We start from the raw sequence: 16,219 nt of genomic DNA, 5'->3' as shown, positions 1-16,219 counted from the left end.
AATCCGTTGTATTGACTTGACTGAAAAAACAAAATCAAATACTTAAAGCCAGAAGTGATGAAATGGCTATTGTACAATGTGAATGTGAACAAAACATGCTAATTCAAAATTTCAAAAAGTTTTACATACGCATGCCAGACGGCTTTGGGAGCAGAGTGATCTGCCAGGTCTGCCTCATCTCTGAGTAGGAGGGCGTTTACACCGACAACAACGGTGACCACAGAATGAAGGTGCTGTGTTTAAGTCAGATCCGGAGGCTTCTCCTGCTACTGGTAGCAATGGGAACCTATACTATGTTTCATGTAGGGGGGCAAACCCCAACCCCCCAAAAAACGGCCTGCAGAGGGATGGGCGCCTACAGGCTGTACTTGCCCAAGACAAATTTCATCAGCTCCAATTGTTAAGATGATTTATTTTGAGATGTAAACTTACATTTCTGTGCAAGGATATAAATATCACATTCTTTTCTTCCTAGCATAAAAAAACAACCCTTAGGTATAAGAAAAAATGAGTGCTCACAATTCAACCCGACTTCCTTCAAAAGTCAGGCACCTATTGTACACTTCATCCGCAGGAGACCATTTCTGGTATGTAAGGTCTCCCTAAAATGACCCTTTGCCAACAGAATCAACTCTGTGACTTCTAATATTGTGAAATATTCAGCCAACATCTAAGAACCCTCAGTCGGCCAAACGCCACATCACGTCCAAAACTCAATAGACTGTGTTAATAAGGTCACAGACCCCAAGCAGGAAAAAAAATGAACCAGCGCTTTTACTCAACGCTCTATTTTTGAATGCTCTCATCCAACCCAGGATGCAATAGAAACTGTTACAGAGATGTATGAAAGTGTTACAATTAGCTGAATTATCATCAACTAATTAGTCAAATTACCATAATTACTTGTTTTTTAAAGAGCAAATGTTTAACTGTGTCATGATTACTGATAAGACTCAGCTGTGCCCGCTCATTTGGCGCCAACTGATTGGCTCACTGTCAGTATTTGAACCCAGTCCTGTCCGACCCCTGTTGTCTGTCCGTCTGCGAACCTCAGTGAACACTGGGCAAGCCTTTTTCAACCCTGACTCCCACTTTTCCTGTTTTTTTCTCCCCTCTGTCTCCGGCTTCGACCCGTTTTGATCCTGACCACGTCTCTCCCGTTCTGGCTTACGACTCGCTATCGGCCCCGACCACGCCTTGCTCTCCCAGTCCCGGCTACCGAATTATTTTTTTCCGTCCCTGACAACGCCATCGCTCGCTAAGGAGGATCCACTTCCGCGCTAGGAGCACCATCCGAGTACAAGAGCGACTTGCTTCCCGCATCCAGCGAACACCGGATCGTGGGCACAGCCCTTTCTCTTTCCTCCAATAAAACTAGTGAGAAACGTCACGCAATTGGGTCCTGCTTCCGTTCTGGTCCTGACAAACTGTAAATTATCATAGCCTGTTTCTTCTTATCACTATTTTTTAAACACAAAACATGGTTGTGTGAGCAATGCAATGACTTTATTAAACAATGAAATTTCAAGAAGAATTCTATCATTCCAGGACCCCTTTGAAATAATATTTAAGGTAAAGTGTGTATCAGAACCTGCGAATATCATAATAATTGTTAGCATGACATTGCTTGAAAAAACAAATCTTTTCAAAATAAACCTTCAATTTGACTCCACCTGGTGATGCCGTGATTCACAAAAGATCAAAAACCTGAACTAGACGACATTTTGTGAGTTTTTTTTTTCTTCTCCACGTAGTTTTAAAAAGTTGCTTTAATGCATGAAGGAAATGTTGCTCATGGAAATAGATTAAAACATTTTAAACGAATTTGAACACTAGATATTGCTTAAAGGTGTAATCCAACTGAAAAGGACTGCTAATCTAAGTGATCAGAACGCACAATTTTATCTCTAATGTTTTTGCCCAGCCTATTTGAGGTTTTTGGGTACCCATAGCTCATGTTACGCTAAATAAATGCTAATTTTCACGGCATAACTTTTTGGAAAATGCATGTTTATGTATGCATTTTTTTGCCTTATATCTAAGCCAATATTATTTTTCTTTTTGATATTTTACCACTAGGAGGCATAAGCATGACACACTCTCCCTTTGTTATGAGTTTCTGTTCCATTCGTATGAAATCTATTTTGTGTTTGTGCAATAAAAACAAAGAAGCAAATTCCACTTGTTTTCAATCCATTTTATGGGCGTCCATTTTGTCAATAGCTGTCAAATAAAAATAAAGGGTTATCTCTGTTGCTATGATTGTATGTACCGGTGACTCCCGATCATGATTCATACGGAACAGCCAATGACAAATGTTAACATTTTGGATAACAGTTGAGCTGTGATTGGTTGCCCTAGTTCTGTACATGCGATGTCATCTTCTTTCGAAAGCAAAAGCCAAAATGGCCGCCCCTCAACTTCAAATCTACTTAAATTTTATAGTCAAATATGCTATATGCACAACACAGCTGAAATGAGGCAGAATAAAAAAAAACAAGTAGCAGCAAGATAAAAATTTTTTTTTATGCAAAAACAAACGGAAAAATACGTAAGGTTATAAATACAAAATGTGCAAAATATAACCAGAATCTAAATAGAGCAGTTTTGCATTGATTTGGCAGAAGGCAGAGGGGTGGGAGGTGGTACGGCAGGGCTAGGGTCCTGACAGCCTGATGGAAAAAGCTGTCCTTAAACCTGCTGGCTCTGGCTCTGAGTCTCTGCAGAGGTTGATACAAACAGGTGGATTTTTGGCGCAATGTCAATCAGAATTCTTGTGGTTACTTGATTGACACACAGACTACCAAGTTCAATAATTTGTTTGTGTTTGACTGTTAAAACTTTGTACTTGAAGTCTTTCAGGCAAAAGTAATACCGGTAATAAATATAGACCACTGTGAGCTGGAACAGGAATGCGCTAATCCATCATGTTGTTTTTGTTCCGGCTGAACCCCTGTGTGAAGTCTTGAAGCAAGATCAATGGGGCCAACCTCTGATCTTGTGCTCAGCAGCCCAAAAAATAATTAGTCAGCTTTTTTGGCACTGTCAAGAAATGTTTCACTTGAGTTTTATTACATGAGCTTTGTGGGGTGTGGGAGGGCTGGCTGGGGTTGTAAGCTATATAAATATTCCCAAAAAAGCAAAGCAATCCAAGCAGAAGCTGAGAAAGGTACTTTGAGTTGGTTGATATTTGAAGGTGAGTATGATGTCATGTGATTTTTTTTTTCAAGAAAGAAATTGCTAAATTGACTTGTTTCGTTCAATACCATACAACTATCTCAACAGATGAATCGGCTACTTTTGAGCTTGCTGCTTGTCTACAGTGTTGATGGTTTCCAGTATTCTGAACTGGTAAACTATGTGGATAGTCATCAAGAAGCGTACATTGAGGTATGTACTGTTTTATCTGCTGGTGGTCAGTGTTGAGCATATGACCGAAAAATAGTATTTACAGTTCTGAGTTACTACATTTAAAACGTACCTCTGTTACACCAAAGATTGCTGAGACCCAAAAAAAACAAAGTAAGTAATAAGTAATAAATTAGCATCTATACTCGCACAGAAGCCGACCCACTAAAACTGCTTTAAAATGGCCAATAATAGAAGAAAACATGTATACCAAGTTGGGGAAAGAGTGAACGCTTCACATTTTTTGGCTTGTGCGATCTTGCAAAAAAAAAAAAACACTTAACAGAGAGACTCATATCCATTTTGTCTCTTGGCTTCAAACCACTCAAAGAGCTTTTTCTCAGTTTCTGTGTACCGTACAAATACAAAACATTATACAAATAAAAAGATTTAAAAAAAATGTTTACCGTAAATTCTGTGCTTATATTTGCCCTATATATTTTCTGCGTGTTTCTTGTTCCTGTATGAGCTTCGGGGTGCTTACCATTCGCTACTGGTGACACAACCAAATATGTGCATACACGCTGACACCCTGATTTAAGTATTTTATTTTAAAATCATAAATTTCGGCTTAGATGCGAGCATATAGGGTAGGGAGAATATCTTCATGAAGAGTAAGTCAGCGGCCTCGTACTCTGTGCTTGAGACAGTGCCACCATATAAACACACACACCCTTAATTGAATGATGTGTTGGACTTGATAACGTGAATGAAGCAGGAGAATCCAGCAGTCAGAGGACATTATAATACATGATCTGGATTAAATAAGTAGTAGAATAACGCAGTCGTGCATTATTGTAGTGACGACAGTGAAGTTACAAAATGATTATGTAATAATAACGCACTAGAGTACTCATTTCAGAGAAAAGTCGTTTTGTTCCAGCAATGCGTTCCTTTGTAACATGTTAAAGGGACAGTGTGTGATATTTAGTGCCTCCTAGAAGTTAAAAAAACACTTTCATTCATTAAAAAAACAACAAAATTGATATAAATACTTGGCAAAAATACATGAACTATCATATCAATGTTAACTTAAAAAAAATCATAGGTAGCTCCATTTGGCACTGGTTTTTGTTCACACACAAAAAAAAATACGGTGACATCTAGTACTTAAATATTACACACTGGGGTCTTATGCTGTCAAATCTAGAAATCTCAGGCTTGAGAAATTCTATGATTTGAAAAATGTGAGTGTTGAATCACCAAACAATAGTTAGGATAGATGCCTGTTTGTACAATATTCAACTTTTAAGGATTGAGGCTTGCTCCGTGTACTCATGTTAGACTCTCAGAGAATGGGTGGCCGTTGAAAGCGACTCCAGCAATATTCTGAAGAGATCAGATGTACACCATATGATGGACGTGACGGCCAACAAGCTCCGGCAAATGGGAGGAAGCGTCCAGTTAATCGACATCGGACATCAAGAGGTCAGTTTAAAAAAGACAAAAAAACAACCAAAGCCAAGTGAGAAAAGCCCCAAAAAACTGAAATTCATATAAATTGCTGTTAGATTTTTTTCATTCTTTTACTTAATCAGCTTGAAAGCTTTGGCTCGCCAATGGCAGGTCGAGTCTAAGTTAATTAAAATCTTTAAAGTCTAGTGAACTCAAGGCAAACACTGACACCACTATTACTCTTCATGTACAGCAAATACAATATTTTTATGACTTGAATGGAGTTTTGTCTTTCTGGCCTGAGACCAATGAAGAGGGTTTTGAAATGTAATAGCTGCATGGTTTAGTCTTGATCTACTTTTGATTCCAAGAGCCAAGAAGAAATCTGCAGGTTCGAGAGTGTTCTCCATTCAAGCCCTGTTGCTAGGGAATGCGATAAGATCTGCAACCACAGTTGAAGTGTTTGAATCAAACTTAAGACACACTTATATTCCATAGCTTATGAGTGATGTTGACCTCACAGGATAAGCCTGGATGTGTTCTGAGCCACCGTACCAGCACCTGGACCTGATGCTCACCATCATCTAGAACAGGGGTGTCAAACTCATTTCAACTCGGGGGCCACACGATAGAACAAACATTCTGTCGGGGGCCGGACTAGTAGATTAAAGAGAAAAAGAAAGAGAGATAAATAAGAGAAAGAGGGAGAGAAAATGAGAGAGGGTGGGACAAAGAAAGAGAGAGAGAGCGTGAGAAACAAAAGAGATAAAAGAGAAGTCGTGAGAGAGGGGGAAAGAAAGGGAGAGGAAGAAAGGAATCCAAAGAGAAATAGAAATACAGAAGGAAATGAAATGAAATGAAATGAAATGATCTGCATTTATATAGCGCTTTACAATGTGCTCCACATTTCCCAATAGCGGCCTTGCTGCCATGTAAGGCGCTAACCTGCTTATTGGGGGTATTAGAGGTTCAGTGTCTTACCCAAGGACACTTTGACATGTAACACGGAGGAGTCGGGATTCGAACTGGGATCCCTTAATCCCAAGACGAGCGCTCTACCTCCTGAGCTACTGCCGAGAAAAGAGAAAAGAAAGCGCGAAGGGTAGGAAGAGAGAAAGAGAAAAGAGAAAAAAAGGAAAAAAAGAAGTTAGAGCAAAATAAGTTAAAAAGACACAGAGAGATAAAGAGACAAAGAACAACAAAGAGACAGAGATTGGGAGAAAAGGGGTGGAAAAGAGAGAGAGAGAGAGAGAGAGAGAGAGAGAGAGAGAGAGAGAGAGAGAGAGAGAGAGAGAGAGAGAGAGAGAGAGAGAGAGAGAGAGAGAGAGATAAATAAATACAAGTACAGTGTCTTTGTGAGAGGCACCTGGCTTTGGAAACATCAAGTTGACATATTTCAACCTGCAGCTTGTTTTTCTCTTGCGCTTCTCTGAGTGTTGTCTCGCGGGCCGGATTCAATCCCTCAGCGGGCCTGATCTGGCCCGCGGGCCGCCTGTTTGACCCCTGTGATCTAGAACAATGGTTCCCAAACTTTTGCAGGCTGGCTTGGCTCCCCAGTTTATTAGTACCTTCTTCGTCTTTTACAAAGAATCCTTTTTACATGCTGTGATAATTTTTAAGGTGCTGGTACAAATGACTTGTGTTTCCTCTGGACCTAGCGACTGCGCAAAAGCAAATTCTGCGACAGGCGTTTTTCTTCTGTTCCACGTCCTCTTTTTCACAACCAAACAAAAAGGTCCAAACAAGTGATATACCGCCCTTCTTCGGTGCAAGCTTCATTTTCTTCTCATTTGTTGACTCTGTTGAGTCCGCCATGACACTCAATGAGCTCACACGGTAGGTGTGGCATAGCGTGATGCTTGCAAACTTTGAGTCGTGTTTATTGGCTTGTGCTATGATTAAAACTTGCCTCTGATTGGTCGGCGCTTTTAGAACTCGAACAGTAACAATTGCGGTTGGCCAAAACTCCATCACTCACTACAAAACCTTGAAAAAAACGCACTACTTTGCGGTTTCACAATCGCACTACGTTCAAACTTCTGACTTAGACTTCGGACTGCCGCCACCCTACCGCCCCCCTAGCCCCCTTCCGCCCCCCTACCACACTCATCTTCTTCACCGAATGTCCCTATATACATTCTTCAAGAAGCCGCTGCATCGTTTGAGATTTTGAGACAGGAAGCTTGTTGTTTCCGTCAACTAGACTTTGTTCATGATTTCTTTTATCACTCATATTTAATGTTGAAGTTGAGTGCGTATTGTCTGTTAATGCCCTTGCAACAGCCAATGCAGCCTGATCATCCCAGAAGGGGGATTACCTCAAGTGCAACTCCTTCTCAAGGTTTCCTAATTTTCCCCATGTTGAGGTTTTTGAGTTTTTCCTTGCCCTCGTGTACGGAAGTTTCAGATCAGGGGATGGTGTGGTCTGTGCAGCCCTTTGAGACTGTTTTGTGATTAAGGGCCGTGCATATAAATATGACTTGACTTCACTTGACTTAAGGACCACTTACATGTGTAAGCCAATCAGATGACATTACAAATGCAACTGCACAGTTTCAAAAAACTGGCATCAAAGGGCAGAGTCATGTTTTATGTGGTTGAAGAGCATACCTTGAAAAACCAAAAAAAAAACAAAAAACGGTTACCCCCTAGTCAGAAATGCCTTATAACATCTTTAAATGTAAATGTCATGTCCATTTGTAATTGCAGCTTCCTGATGGCCGGACGGTAACTTTGCCAAAAGTGGTGACTGCTCAGTTTGGTAACGATTCCAACAAGCACACAGTTTGCATCTACGGTCACACAGATGTGCAGCCGGCGAAGCTTGAGGACGGCTGGGCAACCGATCCCTTCAACCTGACCGACATCAACGGTAACTTCACAGCTTTACACAATGTCATGCATTCATCACATGTTGAGAGAATGATCTCAAATAACTTTAAGTGCGATTGACATAAAAAACAAACAATTCTCATACCTTCAGCGGCATTACCTACTACAGATGTAGATTATTTTCACACATTCAGTGCTGCTTTTTGCTGTTAATTAAAACTTACATTTTCCACTCAGGTAAGATGAATTGTAGGAATGTCTTCTGTTGTTAATTGGGTTTTTCATCTTCATTCTATAAGTTTGATATTGGGTAGCAAGGAAGTAAGTAGTAGTAGATGAGTAGTTCCTTCAAAGGTTATACTACAGAATATTCTGGGCACAAATGAGCAAAAGATCAATGGCCGTAGGAATTCACTTGAGTTGGTTTACTATAAAAAGGGCGGTCAAAAGGCTGATTGTACCCCTATTACAAAGTTCAACAAAAACATTATTGTGGTCCATCAGTGTATTAGAGCACTATCTACTATCTTGCCGACAATTGCATCGTCATCTTTGGGAAAATCTTGCTCGAAGCTCTCAACTTTTGCCTGAGAAAATAAAGCATATTTCGTTAGCGAGGACAAGAGCTGGACTTTCCAGCCGTCTAAAGATGACTACATCTCCTCATGAGCTGAAATGGATGTGTTCTCTCTTTCATTGAGTATTCCACTCAAAGAAATTGCTAATCATAACAATGGTGTTTTACAACTAATTAAATGAAGTGGTAAATTAAGAAATTATACAATCATGACAAAATATGTGCAGTGACATATTTCAATAGTACAACACTTCCCAAGATAAGAAAGGCAGCATAATCTCTTGATTTGTGAGCGGAGTGAACAAAGTTTAAGGAAACAACCTTGTAGAATAGAGTGACACATTTACAGTAAAAGGATGGTGTTGTACACAAACAAACCCAAAAAAATAAAACAATATTTCTGTGATAAATATGTCAAAAAAGATGATTGATTCTGTATTTATGTCTGTTTGTTTACAGGAAACCTATATGGCAGAGGGGCATCTGACAACAAAGCTCCAGTTTTAGCTTGGATTCATGCAGTGGAAGCTTACAGGACCCTTAATATGGTCTGGCCATTTTCCATTTCACCAAGATTGATATCAACTGGGGCTTCCTTTGAAAGCATCTTGTGAAGTTTTGCTTCTTAATAGCAAATTTGGTCCGAAAAGGATGAGACGAAACAACGTTGATAATGTCAGTTGCTTTTACACCACTGTAGTTTGTTTTGTTGCTTTTGAAAGAAGGACAGTGTGTATTATTGGACCACTAGACCACTACTGTATTTTGTCGTGCAACTGAAAACAAGTTCAAAAGAGCACAATTAAGAGTACGAACAAAGAAGATCCAAAGTAACCAAACTGCACCATTTTTCTCTTTGCCCAGAATTTCGTGAGGTTTTTGGGTACCTGTAGCAGCAAGTGAGGGTCATGTAAAGTCAAATTAATGCACATTTCTTGACCTACGAGTATTTAAAAAAAGTTTCTATCATATTGCCTGTGTTTTTACTCATTATTTAAATCAATATTGTATTTTTTTAATGAATAATGGGGTCTTTTTTTTTAGCGCTAGGAGGCGCTAAATAATATCCACTCTTAAACATCTTTAAAAGTAGATATGGCCAACAGTTTGGAATTGACCATAATTAGGCAACAGGTGAGGCACCCACAAAACAAGAGTTATTTAGAATAAAATCATACGAAATATTTTTAAAAATATATTTACTTGAGTATTTGAAATTACAGCAGACCACAGAAACTATTTTAAATTCGTGTTTTAAACATATTACTTCCTTGTTGTACACGATGAAGTTAAACTGATTAGAAATACTAGTTGCGAGCAGGTGCATTTTTTCAAAACTGTTACCTGATTTAATTCTCAAAAGTTGTTACCGACCCTCCCTATGTGGTGTTTTAATGTTCTCCCTGTGCCTGTTTTTTTTAATGAAAATGTTTACCTTAATTTGATAACTTTGCTGATGGATTTTATATCTATATAGAAAAGAGCTAAAGCTTCTTGAAACTTCTGCAAAGGCACTCAGGCGCTATTTTTTCACGGTGTATTTTTTAATCCAGGTAAGTATTGCCTTGATCAGCGCGTCCATGACTTCTATTTAAAGTAAAATAACACCGGGATGTTTCCGCAAATGTTTTCTGGTTGATAAATAGTAGTCAGCAAATACTGCTTTGGAAGTGGCTCTTAGCTTTGGCGACATCCCTTGGACATATTTAAAACTGCAGGTCATTGTTTGACGTGAAAAGGGCTTACTTTAGTTTTGAGTTTCTCCCAGCTTTGTCTCGTAGGCTGGAATAAATCCATTGGCGGGCCTTATATTGCCAGCGGGCGTAGTTTGCCCACTCAGAGTTTCTTTTTTCTTTTGTTTCAACCAGGAATTACCCGTAAACGTGAAATTCATCTTCGAGGGCATGGAAGAAACGGGCTCCAACGGACTGGATGCCATGATTGAGTCGCACAAAGACACGTTCTTCTCGGACGTGGATTACATCATCATTTCCGATTGTGGCTGGCTCAGCAGGAAGCCGGCTCTGACTTACGGCACACGGGGAAACTGCTATTTCTTTGCTGAGGTTTGATCGGCGCTCTTTAATTCACCAGCCAAACAAAAACATGTCATTCTTGTTGAAACATTTGCAGGTTGAGGGCCCGAAGCAGGACTTGCATTCGGGGGTTTATGGGGGCACTGTCATCGAGCCAATGACTGATATCGTTGGACTTCTTGGTGAGTGTCCCCTCGCATTTAAACTATTTCTCACAGGACAAGAGAAAAGAGCAGACACGTAACAATAAGCATCCATTCACATATATGCACAGTAAAATTACCTATGAATAACACTCTCCAGCAGTGGTGGGCAAACTAAGTCATGTGGGCCACATGCAGGCTTTTTAATCCAGCCCGGGAAAAAAAAAAATCAATGAAAATGCAGTGCTTAGCGAATTAATTGGCAACCCAAGAACTTTTAGTTATGTTACATTTAATTTCAAAGCACCTTTCAGGACATCCAAGATCGCTGTACACAGAATATAAAACTAGAATGAAGCAATAAAAACAAATATAAAAACAGTGCAATTAAAAAGGTAGGGGGTGAGAGGGCATGTGAGAAAAGTTTACTATGGGTAGGCAAGTCGAAATAGATGCATTTTGAGTCCTGATTAAAAGATGGACGGGGTAGTGGAATTTTGAATGTCAGACGTGCCAGACATCTCCCCCTTCTGAAGCCAGTAGATGTCCAGGCCTGTCTGCAGCTGGCTACGGAGCATTTGGATGATCCCGAAGAGGACTGGGTCGGATAAAACCAAAACACAACTTTTGGGTAGAAACACAGGTTCTCTTGTTTGGAGGAGAAAGAATACTGAATTGCATCTGAAGAACACTGTACCCTCTGTAAAGCATGGGAGTGGAAACATCATGCTTTGGGGTTGTTTTTCTGTAAAGGGACCAGGAAGGCTGATCTGTGTAAAGAAAAGAATGATTGGGGCCATGTTTAGAGAGATTTTAAATTTCCTTCTATTGGCAAGGGCATTGAAGGTCAGATGCGGCTGGGTCTTTCAACAATGATCACAAACACACAACCAGGGCAATAAAGGAGTTGCTTCATATAAGGCATTTCAAGGTCCTGGAGTGGCAGGTCTTTTACTTGCCCAAATATCAAATATCCAATAATGCAACAGTGAGGTATGTACGCTCACATTGAGGGGAGAAAGCACATGAGTTTGATGTACATCTTCTCTTTAATATGATTGACTGGATACTTCCAAACATGCCTACATTTTGACATTAAATAGGATTAGATTTTATCGCGCTCTCCATTTTTACGCATGTGACACAAATTGTCACCAAAACATTAAAAAAAGAACAACAAAAAACCACAAGAACATGTGCTTGTTTTATGAAATAATTGGACTTATTCTGCATTCCAGAAAAGTGGGAAGTTGGGTTTTCCAACCTCCGTCCAGGAGAAAAGATATGTTCCCTGACTTCGCGACTAGGGCCTTTCACTTTGAGCGTCATCCCAATGATATTTTTCTGGTCTCACTTTTCATGAAACGCTTTGAGGAGGTATCTGGTCCAATCCAAGTGGAATAATTTCGACTTCCCAATTTTCTGGAATGCAGCACTAGTCTCCCTTCAAGATAAAGCAGCCGTAGATTAAAACAGTACTGCCAGGTCAAATTTTTTGGGGTATATATATATATATATATATATATATATATATATATATATTATACGTTTTGAACGGGAGAAAAGCGGTAGTCTAACATTTAAATGGTAGTGTTTGTGAACTACGGCCCGCAGGCCACAATAATTTAAAAGCCAAACAAAATATTATTTGCTCCTGCTGTACAACATCTTTAGTTTCCACCATTGTGGTCCATACCTGAAGTGAAAAAAATCCCCGTATTTCATCCTGCAGACACTCTTATAAGCCCCAGCGGCAAGATCTTGATTCCCGGCATCAGCGAGGCCGTTGCGCCGCTCTCGGACGAAGAATGGAAAACGTACCAAGATATCCAGTTTGATCTCGAACACTACAAAAACAAGATCGGTGTCAGTGAGCTTATGTACAGTAACAAGGTGACACCCTTTCCAGTATTCCCCATTAACAAAATGAAGGCTCCTAAAAAATGTGACTGTGCTTTCTGCAGGTGGACGTTTTGGCTCATAGGTGGCGCTATCCCACCGTTTCCATCCATGGCATCGAGGGTGCATTCTCCGATCCTGGGACAAAAACCGTTATCCCTGCTAAGGTCACTGCTAAATTCTCCATCAGGCAAGTTCCTGACATGGAACCCCTGGTGGTCAAAAAACAGGTGAGCCTGCCTTGTTAGATTGGATGATTGATGTATTTCATGAGGAGAAGAGATAACATAAGCCAATTCAGTTATAATTTATTGTCTATGATTCCCTATGGCGATCTTGGCTGAGTCAGAGGGGAAATGTCCATGAAAAGCAACACATTGTACAGCGATTAAGACTGTGGTCAACTACCAATTCCAATCAACTAGCACACTAGTCAACATGAATCAAATTGGCATTCATATATACGTACAAGTGCGACATATATAATTATACAAGAATGCTTAAAATAGTTCGCAATGTCAGCTAATTTAGTTTTTTAGTGTGGCAGGAGGAGTTTAAATATTAGTTATGTTTTCTTTATTAGGCTGAAAACTGTCGTCATATGAGGCTGTAATCAGTCCGATAACCGTCAGATAATTGTCGTGTACTCTTCATTAGTTAGTAACCTGCGTCGGCATGATTAATGACTTATTTTATGTGGTAGTAGCAATACTTGGTCTTATCTCTATTACTTTCTCATCGCAAGGAGTGGGCGAGCTTAAGATCAGTTGCATGACGCAGCATGTGAATTTTAGTTTTGTTTTAAGAATGTTTTTGTTGCACTCCCGTATATCTGTTAATACTAATTTAATCAATATTGATCGCTGTGCAAGTTGATTGAGATTAACAGCTGCGAGTGTCCTAATCACGGCACAAAGTGTTACCTTCTTAGACATTTCCCTGCTGATTCTACCAAGCTTACAGTAGTATGTTACATACTAATTGTAATATGCTGTGGCACGGTTCTGAGGTCATGGGTTCAAATACAGTTGCCAGCCTACCTGTGCAGAATTTGCATGTTCTCCCCGTGCCTGCGTGGGTTTCCTCCGGGAAATCTGGTTTCCTCCCACATTCCAATAAATATGAATGGCAGGTGGATTGGGGTCTCCAAATTGTCCCTAGGCCTATGAGTGGTTGTCTGTCCCTGTGTGCCCTGCAACTGGCTGGCAACCAGTCAGGGTGTCCCCTGCCCAGAGATAGCTGGGATGGGCTCCAGCACCCCCACAGCCCTGGTGGGGATAGGTTGTGCAGATGATAGATGGAAGGATAATACAATGTGAAAATTCCGCGATTTCAAAATAGAAAATCCAAACATTGCAAAGTTAAATGAAAAAGAACTTTGACACGGAATAAATATAACCATTTAACATAGATTTACTTTTATATTTCCATGATGACAGGAGAGGCACAGACTAACCTGCCTCCACTGATTGTAGATCGCTGGACAGTTTCATGTTGTTTTTGTCTTGATTTTTTTCACCCAAGGTCACCGATTACTTGCACGCAATGTTCGCTAAGAGAAAGAGTCCAAACAAACTGAAAGTCTCAATGGTGATCGGAGCGAAGCCTTGGATAGCCGATACTCGAGACCTTCTCTATGAGGCCGGCAAAGCGGCCGTCAAACGAGGTCTTGCCTTCTTTGATTCAGTATTTAAAGCACCAAATCACTTAAACATCGTTATTTGTACTTTGTTTTGTTCAGTTTTCAACACAGACCCCGATATGATCCGCGAGGGAGGCACCATCCCCATCGCCAAGACCTTCCAAGACGTGACGGGGAAAAGCATCATTATGTTGCCCATCGGTGGTTTCGACGACGGGCTGCACTCGCAGAATGAGAAAATAAGCAGGTCGGGCTTGGATCTCATTCTCAGAACATGGTCATGAATCAAATATCATGTTTATGCAATATGCCCTGATGACACAAGTTCAAGCGATGACCCTAACCCTAATGTTGTGTTAGGAATTGGCACCAGTAACCGTTCTTAGCAGGTCAATCTTGACCCTGGTTCTAACTCAGGCCTGACCACCAAAAAGAAAGACGTATCACTCAAGAAAATTTATATAACATCCTAACAAACATTTGCAGTAGGAAAGGGCGGCACAGGTCTGAGGTCATGAGGTCGAACCTTCCTTCCTTCCTTCCTTGTGAGTTTGCATGTTCTACCTGTGCTTATGTGGGTTTTCTCCGGTCACTCCAGTTTCCTTCCACATTCCATAATCATACATTTCAGGTTAATTGGCCGGTTCAAATTGTCCCTAGGTGTAAATGAGCAAACGAGTAAGTTGTTTGTGTGCCCTGCGACTGACTGGCAACTAGTTCAGGGTGTCCCTTGCCCACTGCCCGAAGATAGCTGGGATTTCGTTGTCACAAAATGTTAACCCATTTTGTAACAATGACAATAAAGGTATATTCTATTCTATTCTATTCTAAGGATGAGCGGTGCAGGTAATGAATGAATGAATATATCATCCTGTTGCTTAAATTGTTCAGGTTGTTTTTAATCTACAAATTGTGGTATCTATGACTCAGGAGGTAACACAGGTTATTCATTCAGATTTATATCTACTGTTATTTGTAACATGTTTTAAAAGTCTCACAATATATCATTTTTGAATTTCTAAAAATAAATAAAATAAAATGAGCACAAATGATCCACAAATGAACATTTTCTTGACTACGTTCCAACATTATCATTTAATATAGTATATAAAATATTATATATAGTTGATCGTTGCATGAAAGCAAAGATGACCAATGGCAGGCTTTTGCAAAGATAAAATTGGGCAATTTCCTGCGGCACACTAGTGTGCCTCGGCACACAGGTTGGAAAACACCAGCCTCCAGAGTAGTCTGCCAGGGGACATCAGGTCTGCATGGACTCCTGATATTTTTAAATGGATTTCTAAGACCCACTTGTTTTACTATGTCTTAATGGATCAGTTTTATTTCGTTTCATCATTTATACTTCAAACCTTTTACTGTTATTCATTTTATTTTCGGATTTTTATGTTTTAATTCTTTAGTTGTTTCTACCAACACAACAGTTAAACACGTTTTAATTATTTCTTGCCAGGTACAACTATATCGAAGGAACCAAATTATTCATCGCTTACCTGTACGAGGTGTCCCAGATCAAGAAAAGCAGCGCCTGAGACTCGTCGATCAAGAAATCTTAGTAGATCATGTCTCCGTTTTAAACGGATGGAGCTCATCCACAAGAAGAAATTTCTGTCCTTCCATGGACATGTTAATATTTCACAATTGACTATGAAAAGTGATTGTGACAAATAAAGAGGCTGCTGTAAAAGTTGAGTATTCTGTAATGCAGATTCTGCAAAATGGAAGACCACAAAATATTCAATATATAAACAAATATAAATAACAACAGTAATAGGAATAATACTAGAAAAAATGTACAAAAAATTGTGTGGTCATTTTGATTCTCTGTAGTTTGTATTCTTCCTTGCACTTATAGTACTCATTTTTGGTTGCAATACACAATACAGTGGCATTAAATATTACATATACATATCCCTTTAAGATGTAAGAACTGCAAAAATTAGGAATACTTTTTCAGAATGGATCACGAGCGACATTTTTAAGTGCAAACTTTCTAGACAATTCTAAACGTGGTGTATGTAACTTCGCAAATATTCTACTTGCTGACACCATCTTCTGGCCGAAATCATCATTGCAGCCTCGGTCAAGCTGCCTATGCGCCGCGTGCGCATATGTGTCTATGTTAAACGCGCTGGAATAAACTCTTCCTTTGTCATCTTTTTGGGGGGTTGGGTTGGCATTTGGACTGTATTTAAAATGGTCCATTCCTTTTTTCACCATTTTCATCCTCGGATAAATGAAAACAACTCGCCTGGCGTGAAGTCAC

The 16,219-nt window shown here is 39.9% G+C and overlaps 1 protein-coding gene across 1 annotated transcript; it reads left to right on the top strand.

Moving 5' to 3' along the window:
- The first annotated feature begins 3,099 nt into the window (after nucleotides 1–3,099).
- On the top strand, nucleotides 3,100–15,640 carry cndp1 (carnosine dipeptidase 1). Its single transcript, XM_088326215.1, has 12 exons — nucleotides 3,100–3,196; nucleotides 3,286–3,390; nucleotides 4,693–4,836; nucleotides 7,513–7,675; nucleotides 8,672–8,760; nucleotides 10,081–10,278; nucleotides 10,346–10,430; nucleotides 12,124–12,284; nucleotides 12,356–12,520; nucleotides 13,815–13,956; nucleotides 14,032–14,179; nucleotides 15,407–15,640. The coding sequence occupies exons 2-12, from the start codon at nucleotides 3,286–3,288 to the stop codon at nucleotides 15,483–15,485; spliced, it is 1,479 nt and encodes a 492-aa protein (XP_088182341.1). The 5' UTR covers nucleotides 3,100–3,196; the 3' UTR covers nucleotides 15,486–15,640.
- Nucleotides 15,641–16,219: the final 579 nt, after the last annotated feature.

This window comes from Urocampus carinirostris, chromosome 2 (genome assembly GCF_059441175.1).
Source record: "Urocampus carinirostris isolate Australia breed hairy pipefish chromosome 2, RoL_Ucar_1.0, whole genome shotgun sequence".
Classification (NCBI taxonomy): Eukaryota; Metazoa; Chordata; class Actinopteri; order Syngnathiformes; family Syngnathidae; genus Urocampus; species Urocampus carinirostris.
Note: the sequence above shows the minus strand (reverse complement) of the source record. Positions and strands in the feature narration are given on the sequence as shown.

What these genes read in the sequence shown, in the direction of transcription:
- cndp1 (XM_088326215.1), top strand. Translation starts at nt 3,286, where the DNA reads ATGAATCGGCTACTTTTGAGCTTGCTGCTTGTCTACAGTGTTGATGGT. An exon ending in ACTGCTATTTCTTTGCTGAG is followed by an intron (nt 10,279 to 10,345) that starts GTTTGATCGGCG and finishes AAACATTTGCAG; the next exon opens with GTTGAGGGCCCGAAGCAGGA. An exon ending in CAAAGCGGCCGTCAAACGAG is followed by an intron (nt 13,957 to 14,031) that starts GTCTTGCCTTCT and finishes TGTTTTGTTCAG; the next exon opens with TTTTCAACACAGACCCCGAT.